The sequence below is a fragment of the Ptychodera flava genome, chromosome 22 (genome assembly GCF_041260155.1).
Source record: "Ptychodera flava strain L36383 chromosome 22, AS_Pfla_20210202, whole genome shotgun sequence".
Taxonomy (NCBI): Eukaryota; Metazoa; Hemichordata; class Enteropneusta; family Ptychoderidae; genus Ptychodera; species Ptychodera flava.
Genome location: NC_091949.1, coordinates 6,200,169 through 6,212,883, shown reverse-complemented (window position 1 = coordinate 6,212,883; position 12,715 = coordinate 6,200,169). Strand labels below are relative to the sequence as shown.

Here is a 12,715-nt window from a genome sequence, read left to right as displayed (position 1 = left end):
CTCCTTCCTGTTAATCTGTAATCATATATATATATATATATATATATATATATATATATATATATATATATATATATATATATATATATATATATATATATATATATATATATATAATCGTCGCATCTAACATCTAATCGGAGTCAACTGAATTGCATTTAGGTTTTGATTATCACATATCCACTGTCAGCTTCTATGGCATAATGCAAACAACAAAAATGGATTTGTAATAATGTGCTTCAAATGTAAATTTAATTTTCCTTCATCAACTACGTATTTACCAAAAGAGTCTTTAGGCAATCTCACTATAGAGACGTAATGATCATGAGAAATTAACTCACACGTTTACCCAGCAAACGACGGTTACACAATGGAAACACGGAAAGTAATTACAAACTACTTACATCTGATATGTTGAATGGGCGATGTTTTTTGGGCAACGGATGCAGCAACTTGGAAAGCTAAACGTCTGACTCACGGTAATGAGTGACATTTTGGTGCCTTTGGAGCTATACTATTATTCATGCTTTCATTTGCCTGGCTGCTGCCTAAGTTGGACAATTTGAATGACTGTCTTGCATATTTCGGGCACAGCGTTTCTCAAAGGGCATCACCTTTGATATCTTCAACAAATAGCAAAGTCTTGCGCTTACTAATAGTCATAATTTCATTAATATAGTGCGCGCCTCGAAAGGGAAAGACTTAAACTTTTGTTCAAACTTTACTCAATGAAAGTTTCAACCATTCTCCCACAAAAATGGAATTTAAAATTCCGGGGTCACCAATCGTACGATATTTGGTACTAGAGAAACAAATTACATAAGATTTAGCGATATTTGAAATTCAAAATTGCCGCCATTCAAGTGTTAACTCTATGGAGAAAACACAATTTTCAATTTTTAGAAAATCAAGACAGTGAAAATTTTTTCTACTTCAACAGCTTCAAAATGACCCCCTCGGCAAGTGGTAGATCAGGAAAGACTTGTAACACTTTTAGAGTCCAAACATCTTTCTCCGATGAGCATGCTACCTTGAAAATCATCTTTTAAAACGAAATCGTATTTCTGCAACAAGACTTTTATAACAGGGGAGAGAGAGATCAAGAATGCATATCGATGTCGCCCATACAGTTTATCATCACTCATCAATTAAAGGCTAAATACTCTAAATGTACAAATGTTTTTGTAACGTTGAATAAAATATCTTGCCCTTGCCTTCAGATGCAAATCGACCGAGAGTTCAAAGGTTAGCATCTCCGCGCCTGTAGAAACTTAATCGCATCAATAGTCATAATAAACAGGAAACTTACAGAAATTTTCCCTGTTAGCATTACTTTTGTTGTGACGTGGTCGAAGTCACAGTTCATAACTGACACGCGATGACAACTTGTCCACCACAAACCACAGCATGATGTATCTGCAGAGGAGGGTGCTGTTTGTCTGGGTTTTAATTTACCTGAGCAAGGGTACCGCTGTAACATGTAAGTTTATTTTACCTTTCAATTATGAACACTCGCGTCTTCTTATCTATTTCTGTCTGCCGTTCTTTTCCGTATGATTGTATCGCAGTCTTTTTCTCCAAAACTTTTATTTGTATATCGACTCTAGCTGAATAGGATTACATGACTTTGAATAAAAGCGAGTTAAAGTATGAAGATACATTTCGGTGGTATTTGTGAGAAAAATGTCTTACGGAGAGTGACTCGGAGTCGAAACTTCATAGTAGGAAAACTTGTTTTCAGTAGACAAAGATGACAATATATTACATGAAAGTCAGGAAACCTATTTCCTGTTTACTAGAAACTGGTGTTGAAGATCCTGTTTTACGTCCGGGTTTATTTTTGCTACTAAAGGTCAATCAGTATTGACCGATCCATTATCAATGTAACTTGGATAATTCCGGAATAGTTTCTGAGGCACACAGTGCTCACTTACAACCCACATATCAAACTCTTTTGTGAATATATATTACACGCTGGTGTAATTTACACTCTGGTGTTTTTACTGAACAAATCAATCTTTCAGCTCATCAGAAAGCCCCGGGATGAGAACAGTTGTCACTTTTGCATACATTTTGTCACGATGTATAGTAGACGTCACTTGGTTGTGGGTAACAAGGGGATTAGTTTTTTTGACCGACATTTCTTGGCTACATAATTGGTTTGTCAGAAACGATTCATCTTTTCATTCATTTTTTAAAATGGTTTTCAAGATTAGAGAAAAAATTGGGTTACGGTTATAAACTGAAAGCTGGTTATTCGACCTCTCAATGAAGTTACAAAAAAGAACACACTAGTCAGTATCATATAATAACAAGGCACTGTTTCTAACTCATCAGATCATTCAATAATTTGAATTCCATTGAGCAAATCGGTAGCCAAGCATCAGAAACAGGTCTAGTCTTTCATGAAGTGTGGTATCTGTACAGTTTAACCACGATCCCTCCTCAAAACTTAAATGAAATTTGTGAAGTCTTCATCACCGTGTACGGTTTGCCTGTCCTGTGTTGCGATGTCGCTTACCCTAGCGCGCATATCTCATAAAACTATTGAAGAAAGAAAAATTGTTCACAACTTTCAGGGGAGTACGAGATATCAAAATGGCGAAGTTTCCGATCCGCTTGAGTGTAATTTAAAACTGATTTAAAGATTTAAAACAAATGCAAACCGATGGACTTGGCAGATACTGTATGTACAGTCCCACACATAAAACAAGGTAACAAAGTCATAAACAGTATAAGTTTTGTAAAATTAAAGAACATCTGTCAATGTATGTCTTACTAGTATGTTTTAGTAGTCGCTCTAGAATTGACAAACTGTCCATAAGACGAGAAAGCGTGCCAAAGATGAAAATTTTCTCTCTTGTGTTCCGTTTACTTTTGAAGATTCGGAGAGCAACAAGACCGACAATCGAAAACTCTTACACAGACATTTGTTCCATGACTATGACTCCGAACTGCTGCCAGTTTTTGACAATGACCAGTCCGTGAATGTTACCTATGGATTTTCGCTGAACCGTGTCGTTCACGTGGTAAGTAGTCACCAAATATTTCCCTATAATATATATATATATATATATATATATATATATATATATATATATATATATATATATATATATATATATATATAAAGCTAATTTCTTTCAATCTCCAATGTTGTTAATGATAAACAAATTATTACGTTAAATTATTACGTTCTCTGTTATCTTGGTATCATATGGTGTTAGAATGTTTATATATATATATATATATATATATATATATATATATATATATATATATATATATATATATATATATATATATATATTTATATATATATTTATAAAGATACACAAAATGTATACAATGTGCCCTCCCGGTTATCACCATAATGGCTTTATGGCAATCTCTGAACTTGGGCACAGAGAGTACGGTTACACATTGTCGAAGATTGAAATATGGACTCACCAGAGTGCTCGAACGGCAACACGTACCATGAGCGAAGCATAATGCCAACAGTGAACGCCCCTTATTACGCAAGAGGCTGCCGAACAATCTCAGAGTGCTCTAACTGATAAGCAGTGAGCGAAATATACACAAAATGTATACAATGTGACCTCCCGGATATTACCATAATGGCTCTATGGCAATCTCTGAACTTGGGCACAGAGAGTACTATATATATCTATCTATCTATCTATCTCTATCTATCTATCTATCTATATCTATCTATCTATCTATCTATCTATCTATCTATCTATCTATCTATCTATCTATCTATCTATCTATCTATATATATATATATATATATATATATATATATATATATATATATATATATATATATATATATATATATATATATATATATATATATATATATAGTTTAATGACTCAGTAACAACGTGGCTCCAGTCAAAGTCGTACGGTTCAATATGTGGACGTCGTACCTGGCGTGACGATGAACTCGAAAGCTACACCCCAAGTTACAGAAGTTCAACTAAATATGTCTGATTGGTGAAGATACCATTCGAAGTATCAAAATTTCAACTTAATCGGATTTATGAATGATTATATACCTGTAAACATTTGCACGCCTACTGGGTGACGGGCCGCTTTACTCATTAAATGAAAGTAATCCGCGTAAAATAAAACACAAATCGCGACGGAAATCGTGCAATTTGTTACGATAATTTTGATTCATCTACGTGAAAAGAAAAATAAGAAGACTGCTCATGTGATAAATATATAATCCCGTGGAATTTTTCTCTGTTTGACGTCATCGTATACGAGGGTGTATATATATATATATATATATATATATATATATATATATATATATATATATATCGCATATCCTCCATATCCAGCGATGAGAGTCTGTTCAACAAGGCATGCAGTGATATTTACAGTGAAGCACTTAAGGCCAGTGGGTACGATGACCAGCTAAATTACACACGTGTTGACAAGCCGGTAAAGAAAACAAGGAGCAGACAGCGTAGAATTACATGGTACAACCCACCCTACAGTAAGAGTGTAAAAACCAACGTCGGAAAGGAATTCTTCCGTCTCCTTGAGAAACATTTCCCAAAGGATTGTAAATTACATAAAGTTCTAGGTACCAAACATACTTGATGTGTTCTCATATATATTACTTCAAGTACAAAGTAATGCTATCTGTTACTCAAGTTTCATGCATTCTGCAATCATCAGACAGAAGAAGTAGTGAATGTGTGTATTCGGCTCGAAGTTGTGATACGGCTTCGCGAAAAACACTCGTATACGATGACGTCAAACAGAGAAAAATTCCAAGACATTGAGCTCATATATTTATCACATGAACAGTCATGCATTTTGAGTTATATAGAATATTTACATATATATTTACGAAGTAAATGCAACAACACGATCGAAACAGTAATTCTCATTCTTAAAGATACCGTGGCTTTCACAAATATCGCAAGTTTACGACCGTGGCGAGCCCGAAAGGTTCAGTTCGATGACACACAGAATGTACGCTTGTAGTGGGCACTGCCGTCACCGGTCTCGCCGGTGGCCATCTCAGTCGTCAATGTTTTCGTCATACGGACTTTGATGTTTGCTGTGACACATATATCGCCCGTAGGTACTTCCCAATTTTGTTACTTGACGGGAACTCTGTTCTGTTGTGAGTGTTGTCCGAGTCAACTTTCGAAATGCATCGGATTCTACAGCGCTGCACTGCAGGTCGACAGCTTATGTCTTCACTACAGCCCTACGCTGCAGGTTTGATTCCGATCGAGAAATAACGGAACGCGGAATTTTTTTGTGTGATGAAGGATATTTATCGTTGTTCGTCGACTGACTTTATGCTTGTGCCTTCTATGTTGCTTTTCCGAAGATTATACGGTACTCGTTTATTTAGTTGAAGTTACGTTGAGGTATCTTTCTGGTTTATCACCAACCGGGATCGTCAGGTACGACGTCGGTTGGCGATCGCCAGGTACGACGTCCACATTGAGTCTTAAGCTTACGACTCGACTGGAGTCGCGACGTTAACTTAGCCATTAAAACAATCGACGGTATCCATATTCGATTCTTGAGAATAACTGCAGCTTTAGCTTCCCGATATTTCGTTGGCCATGCCTTCGATGTTTTCATTATCTAAATTTATCGGGTCAACATTTTGTAAAAATGCCATGGGAACACGGCATCGATCACGACAAATCAAATCGGTCTCTGTCGCGGCGCGCATGTATGAAAGGTACTATTGCAGGATTAAAGTTCCGGTTGATGACGTACAACAGGGGTAATATGGATTTCTTATCCGTGCTAGTACGTCATACAGGTGGAGATACGGGCCGGTTCATATGATAATTTTGATCCTTCTGCGTGAAAAGAAAAATAAGAAGACTGCTCATGTGATAAATATATAATCCCGTGGAATTTTTCTCTGTTTGACGTCATTGTATACGAGTGTTTTTCGCGGAGCCGTAAAAATTCGAGTCGAAAGGGATTATATATATATATATAATCCGTGGCATTTTTAGGCTAACCAAATTTGAATATCGAAATCGAAGAAGGAATTCTGAAATATCTTCATATTTCTTTCCGTAATTGTCGTTTTTAGAGTTGGCATTACCAACATCGGATTTTACATGTAACGCCGTGCGTTACGCGCCCAGCTTATATTTGATGATGATATTAGAGAACGTGTATTAGCTCGAAATCCGGCACATATGCAATATTCGCACGAAATAAGTGAGAAGATGTAAAGGCCATCGCTTGGCAATATGCTAGGAATAAATCGAATATCGAAATTTGGTGTAGAACAGGAAGTTAATTCATTTGTCAATGTTTCATTTGTAAAGGCTGAGCCTCCTTTTGGTTGCGTTCACTGTGTAAGTGGACACCAAATAGGCAACACGCGGGCACACGCTCCAGAAAGTGCCACTTTTTAGTTTTTTTCCGGCCGCAACAGGGCAGATTAAAACTAAAATTGTAACATTGTCGGGTCCGAACCAATATCGAAAATCGCATATCCGAAATAAGGGGCAGTGTATCAAATTGCAATATTCAATTTTGTTTCACGCATAAGACAGAACACGTCGCACAAGAGCAACTACTTCATGCGCAATATTGCTAGTCAACACTCATAAATATCAATTTAAAGCCGATTCCACACAAATGTTTTCTCTTTCAAAACTAGAAAGATGCCTGGCCGCAAAATGTATCGCGCACCTCGCGCAATTTAAATTTTCGAATTCGTTCACACAATCGCAACGGTTTATGTAAAATTAGCTTGTAAACGTCATTTCCTTGGGTCTGAAATCTGTGACAAAATGCAATTTAGACATAATTTATCATGTCTTTCTCTGATTTCCACATCGAAATATGGTTGGCCTAATAATGCCACGGATTATATATATATATATATATATATATATATATATATATATATATAACACAAAATTACTTCAAGTACAAAAGAAAGATATCTGTTATACTTAAGTTCCATGTATCCTGCACTCATCTGACAGAAACGACTGCTCACTTAAAGTCTGTGACTTCGGTACTTATTTCAAATTTTGGTTTTGTCATTTTTTGCAGAATGAGCGTAGTCAATGGGTTGCCTATAAGATTTGGTTCAGACAGGCAAGTGTCTTTATTTCACTAAACACAGCACGACGTGCCCGTACTGGGAATATTTAACATTTGATTAAACGTTCCTAACTTTAATTCATCTTCTCTCACAATCAAAAATAAGAATTGGGAATCTTGACACAAAGTTTTGAACTTCAAAGTCAAATTACCCTTTATTTGAAATTCAAAATGACCGCTATATCAATTTTAACTCTTACAGGAAATAAAAAATAAATGTATACAAAAAGAAGACATATATATTTCATTATCTCTACTGGCTTCAAAACGAACGTACATGCAGAACTCTAGTTTAAAACTAAAGTTTAAATGTATTGAAAAGCGATGAGGTCCAAGAAAAGTGTCGGTTTGGCGCAGTCCACAGACGTTCACTTGAGTGAACATCGATGAATTCGATGTGTATGTACATAGTTGTTGTAATAAACAGCAAGTGTGACAACTTATGACATTACCTTTGAGAGTTCATACAATAAGTGCATTACTTACATATCGGTTGAAGATTAACTCGTAATCAATGGTAATGTAATTTCTTTTTCTTTTTGAAAACAAATCAGTCATGGACGGACAAACGGCTGAAGTGGAACAAGACGGAATTTGGTGGATTGAACGATGTAGTTGTGTCAGCGGAGTTGGTGTGGCGACCAGATATTCGAATATACGAAATGTGAGATTAACATGAAAATCTGCCGTCTAAAATAAAAGCTTTGAAGCCTTTATAGCCTAGAAATCTGAAGGAAAGTTTTGCCAGGTCTGAATGTATGTTTCTTAATTTCTATTGCCAGGAACTATCATGTGTAATACAAAATATAAAATTTGCACAAAATACGATCGAATGTGCGCTTTACTACCATAGACATTTATCACTAAGGTTTTAAAGTGGATGAGGCCTACAAAGTGTAATCCACATCGTTTCAAATAGTCTGAACGTACATTTCTTTTCTCGTTGTTACAGCCTTCAAAACGAAGTATCGAGTCTGTCAGGCACAACTCAAGTCAGATTGAATTCGAACGGCAGGGTGCAATGGTTGTATCCGAATGTCGTCAGAGTGGGTTGTAAAATGAACGTCATGCCTTTCCCGTTCGACCAACAGTGTTGTACCATCAGAGTCGGTTCCCGTGATCTGAACAAAGTTAACATCTACCCGGAGAACAGTTTGGGAGCGTCGCTGAAAATCTACGTTCCCAACGGTGCCTGGGACATTGCCTCGGTACCCGTCGAACAAATCAATGGTTCGTACGAATGTTGCCCCGGTGACATCTACCAAACCTTGGTATACAAGATACGTATGCGCAGAAGATTCGACCAGTACGTTCTTCGGTTGATTTTACCGGCAGTTTCGATATGCATCCTGTCTCTTTTTGGCTTTTTCCTTCCGCATAGGAAGCAAGGCCGCGTCCCCCTAGCCCTCACGTGTCTGTTGACCATGTTTGTCTTCTATCAGAGGGTTGCGATCGAAATACCACCAACAAACCAGATGCCTTACATCGGTAAGAATCTAGTATAAAAAATATGAGATCACAGTATGATTAAAATTGTCACTGAGAAATATTAGTGACGAAAAATTGACACTAGATGTTTCAGGCGCCTGTCTACCTAATTAATAAAAAAAATCGGTGAAGTTGCAAGCGTGATGATCAGTGAAAAGATCCTTTTCACTTTTTCGATATATTATCGCTTCTTTCGTTTTCAATCCCCTCCCCCATAATAAATGTCCTTAAAACCTTGTTCTCTCTATTTAAAAAAACACGTAAACTACAAAATACTAGCATTTTAGGAATTTTTTTGGTAAATTGTGGTTCCAAGAGAATGTGTAGACATTTCCTGTGCCTATTTTTCTCGGAAGGAGGGGGAGTCCAGAGCTTGTGTTCCCGATCCATCCTTTAAAATATGTCGCGCTGTGATGATGATAACAACACTCTTTGATGGACTTTGGGGGTTTATGCGTTGTACCTGTACCCATCGTCTTAAAGTCTAAAGGGCTCATTTTGAACTTTTCCCGAAATTTACATTTCAGGTTTGTACATTTCAATCAAAATCATCATCATGGTATTCAATGCCTTCGCAACCATGGCGTCGCTGTATTTCTACAACATGGGTACCAGGAAACCAGTGCCGAAATTGTTAGACACGTTTATACAGAAATATCTATCCATCATGAAGTGCCAGTGGAAGACACCCTCATCGAAAGAGGAAGAAAGGTCGGGAAACTCAAGGAAACTCTCTCGCTCTAGACTTAACAGATTCAACACAACTACACGGGAAGTGCCCACACGCGACGCGTTCAATGCCACCGTGCGCATGCGAGAAAGCCCGTATGAAGACTTAATGACCGAGTTCGATACTGCAGGCAAAGGCTACCACGCACAAGACTTAAGCAGGCCGTCGGACACTTGGTCCAGACACAGTACCTTCATCAATGGACGGTTGTCAAGATCAAAAAAGATGCGAAAAGCCGTCTTTAGCTAGTATTATGACAGAAAGGTATGCTAATGAAGATATGCGTGGCGCCATCTCTGAGCAATGGCAAACGTTCGCTTTGGTCTTGGACAGGGTTTTCTTCCTGATTTTTAGCACCATATTTGTCCTGACTAGCCTCTGGTACATAATAATGACGAGAGGTGGTGTGACCGAGGGATGTGCGGCATAGCCACCCGCGAGGCGATCTAGATGATCATGTTCAAGATTTACACGATCGACCCGCTATCTAGTATAAATCAACGATGTACATTACATGGTGACGATCTTGAGGGAACACATTTAAACAGGAATTAAATACTTTACTTCTTTTCTTGTAAGTGCAAAAGTACTTAATGGCGTTTGGCTAAAAACAATCTTTGTTGACATGTAGAAATAGATAACGTTCGTACCATCCATGGTGTGACGAACGAATTCACAAACAGCTGATAAATATAGGGATACTTATGAAATGCCTTTTAAAATTAGCACTCGAAGTATGTTGTTTACAAAACGTAATACTGGATAAAATTTTTGGCACCTCCAATATACATCAATGGTAAAGGTATTCGTAAAAACCATATTTTTGTGTAAAATTAACATGATTATCTTTCACTTCAAATTATCTCAGTAAATTACACGCTGCTTACAATACCACGAGTGTTTTGTCAGATGGAGCATACTTTAAAATAGAAACACCCCGTACATACCATCAACACATTATATGTAAAAATAATTGTGAAGCATATCGTTTTATCGAATCTGATAATGAATACTGTACGTCGTTTTCCATTCCTTGGAATACATGGTCACAGAAAAAGTTTCTGCATTGCTTGTAGAAATTTGCTATCACACATGTACCCTGAAATTTGTGACCATAGTCTTAGGTGAGCAGGTTTTTATCAAGTGTTCAAAATTTCCTATTTGAAACAGCAAACTTTTTCATGCCAAGTTGCATGTCAGCAGACACACTTAGCTGTTCTAAATGATGATGTGGCATGTGCATGGTGTATTTGTAAATATATATCGGCTGTCTTGCAATGCTTGAAGACAGTTTGTGGTTTGATTGTAAATGTTCGAACAAAATGAAACATACATAAATTTTGAGTCGTGTGGAGAGAATTTTCTTTTCATTAAATGAATTCTGGTTTTCCCTGAGAATTTTATGCAACTTTGTACGAGTGTAGCAAAGTCATTTTAATTTAGTTCATTTCAATTAGTTGATTTTTTATAATTTTTATGTATTTTCGTAATAACTATCGTATATTGCATATAATACTCTTTACGAAATGTAAAGGTTATACAAACTAAGCAACAAATTTCGAAAATCTATAGAAGCAATTGATCTAAAATACGACAGCTTTTTGTTTGTGTTTTTCTAAACAATAGCGATCATGTTTTACCCCATTGGGCTCAGAGTAGTATTTTGGAAGATATTTCGAGGATTTATTAATGTGAAATGCACACTTTCCTGCTATCAGCGAGAATCGAGAGAAATCTTTTGTGATTCTCATACTATCAGTTTGCGAGAGAAGTACTTTCTTGCTAGTGAAAGTACTATTTCACACGAATTGATAACGAGAACTAGCAGATTTCATAAACATATGTTCATTTCACTCTAAATTGCGAAAAACTTGTCTTCATACGGTTTTATTGGTATGTTATTTATTTCAATCGTGCCTAATTATTTCAAGTATTCGATAGAAGGTACATGAGTTTGTGACAGTAGAAAGGTCGGGTTACCGAAAAGACATTTTCTTTCATTTCGTAAACAAAAGGTCAGTGCACTGAATAGATTTATTTCAATTCTTTGTCATTTATCTCTTCTTCTTTTTCTTCTCTATCATCACGTGACACAGTGAAATCCTGCAACTTACACACTTTCTTAATTCTATCCTGGTGCTGGCAATTTTCGTGAAAAGATCGGCATTTACAAATATGTTCTGGTGTTATTTCATGTCCCATGTCAAGTAATGAACCACTTATCGTTTAACCGTATTAAACAGACGAAAACGGTAGATATCGAAGAAATAGACGTAACTGACCTACGCGAGAGCCAAAACTCCAAATAACAATGTTTAGAATGTTTTGAAAGTACAAGAAAGCTTAAAGACAGTAAACTTTTGAATGTAGGGGCCAAATGATAGACAAAACAAATTTTGTATTTGACTTTAAAAGAGATCGTTTAGGCTGATTAATTAGTGAATAAATTAGCTACAGAATTTACAGACATGCAATAGATGGTTTATCGAACTCTTGAAATTTGAAAATTACGAAATTCCATTTTTCAGATATTACGCCTGCACTACCAACTCCAACGCCAGGTTTTTTGGTAAGATCTGATGAAGTGTTCCGTCAACACATAGAGTTTCCTTTTCACCAGGTGAAAATAAGTGTATATGGCAATGAATGTACACTTGCATGTTGATGGTCACGAATTCAAACTGTTCAAAGAGTGCTCTCGAAGGGAAGATTCGGAAATCCGGAGTATTGATTCAGAATATTGTATAATTAGACGTTTTTGCTCGAATTTCGGATTGTGTTGCGGTAAACATTGTTTGAGCGTATCAAACTGTTCCTGAGTGGCTGCTAAAGAGTGTCGACACAGTTTAATAAAGGAAGTCGCACTCTGATTTGACGATTGAGATAATAGCCAGGGCAACATTCGTTTTAGGTCATATATGGGTCTATTTGAGAATTTCAAACAAGCTTTCTGTAAAGTTTGTACATAGCAGACTAACGATTTTTGCAACGTTTTCTTGTTGCCATACATATACCGTAATATCGTTTCCATTTTTTCGTTGATTTAGCTTTGGATATGAATAGTTGACTGTAATGTTTCTAAACATGGATGTACAAAAATAGATAATAGACCTACATCCATGCTCTAACGTGTTCAGTGCACTTTAAGCTAGAGGCCGAGGTAATGGTTGAAAAATACAAGTTTCTATTGTCAAGGTAGTTAGCAAGTAGAGAATGGGTCATAAATAGTCATTGATAAAGTGGGCACAGATCGATTTATTCAAAGACCAATGTGTTTCTTAAGCAAAAAAAAAGTTTTGTTTCTCGTCCTCGCGCGCGTCGCAAAAAAACAGGCGCGTCGCGGCTTTTTTTTTGTATTCTTCAAACCAAGAAATC

General features: G+C 36.6%; 1 protein-coding gene across 1 annotated transcript; it reads left to right on the top strand.

The window, feature by feature from the left end:
* The first annotated feature begins 1,241 nt into the window (after positions 1-1,241).
* Positions 1,242-11,393, top strand: LOC139122545 (neuronal acetylcholine receptor subunit alpha-10-like). The gene is made up of 6 exons (XM_070688030.1): positions 1,242-1,480; positions 2,884-3,029; positions 7,072-7,116; positions 7,677-7,786; positions 8,075-8,610; positions 9,138-11,393. Exons 1-6 carry the CDS (start codon positions 1,408-1,410, stop codon positions 9,587-9,589), a joined length of 1,362 nt encoding a protein of 453 aa, XP_070544131.1. The 5' UTR covers positions 1,242-1,407; the 3' UTR covers positions 9,590-11,393.
* The last annotated feature ends 1,322 nt before the right edge of the window (positions 11,394-12,715 follow it).

Excerpts from the sequence above, each read along its gene's own strand:
- LOC139122545 (XM_070688030.1), top strand. The coding sequence starts at position 1,408 with ATGATGTATCTGCAGAGGAGGGTGCTGTTTGTCTGGGTTTTAATTTAC. Across the intron at positions 7,117-7,676 it reads ATAAGATTTGGTTCAGACAG|TCATGGACGGACAAACGGCT; the intron begins GCAAGTGTCTTT and ends AAAACAAATCAG. Across the intron at positions 7,787-8,074 it reads GATATTCGAATATACGAAAT|CCTTCAAAACGAAGTATCGA; the intron begins GTGAGATTAACA and ends TCGTTGTTACAG.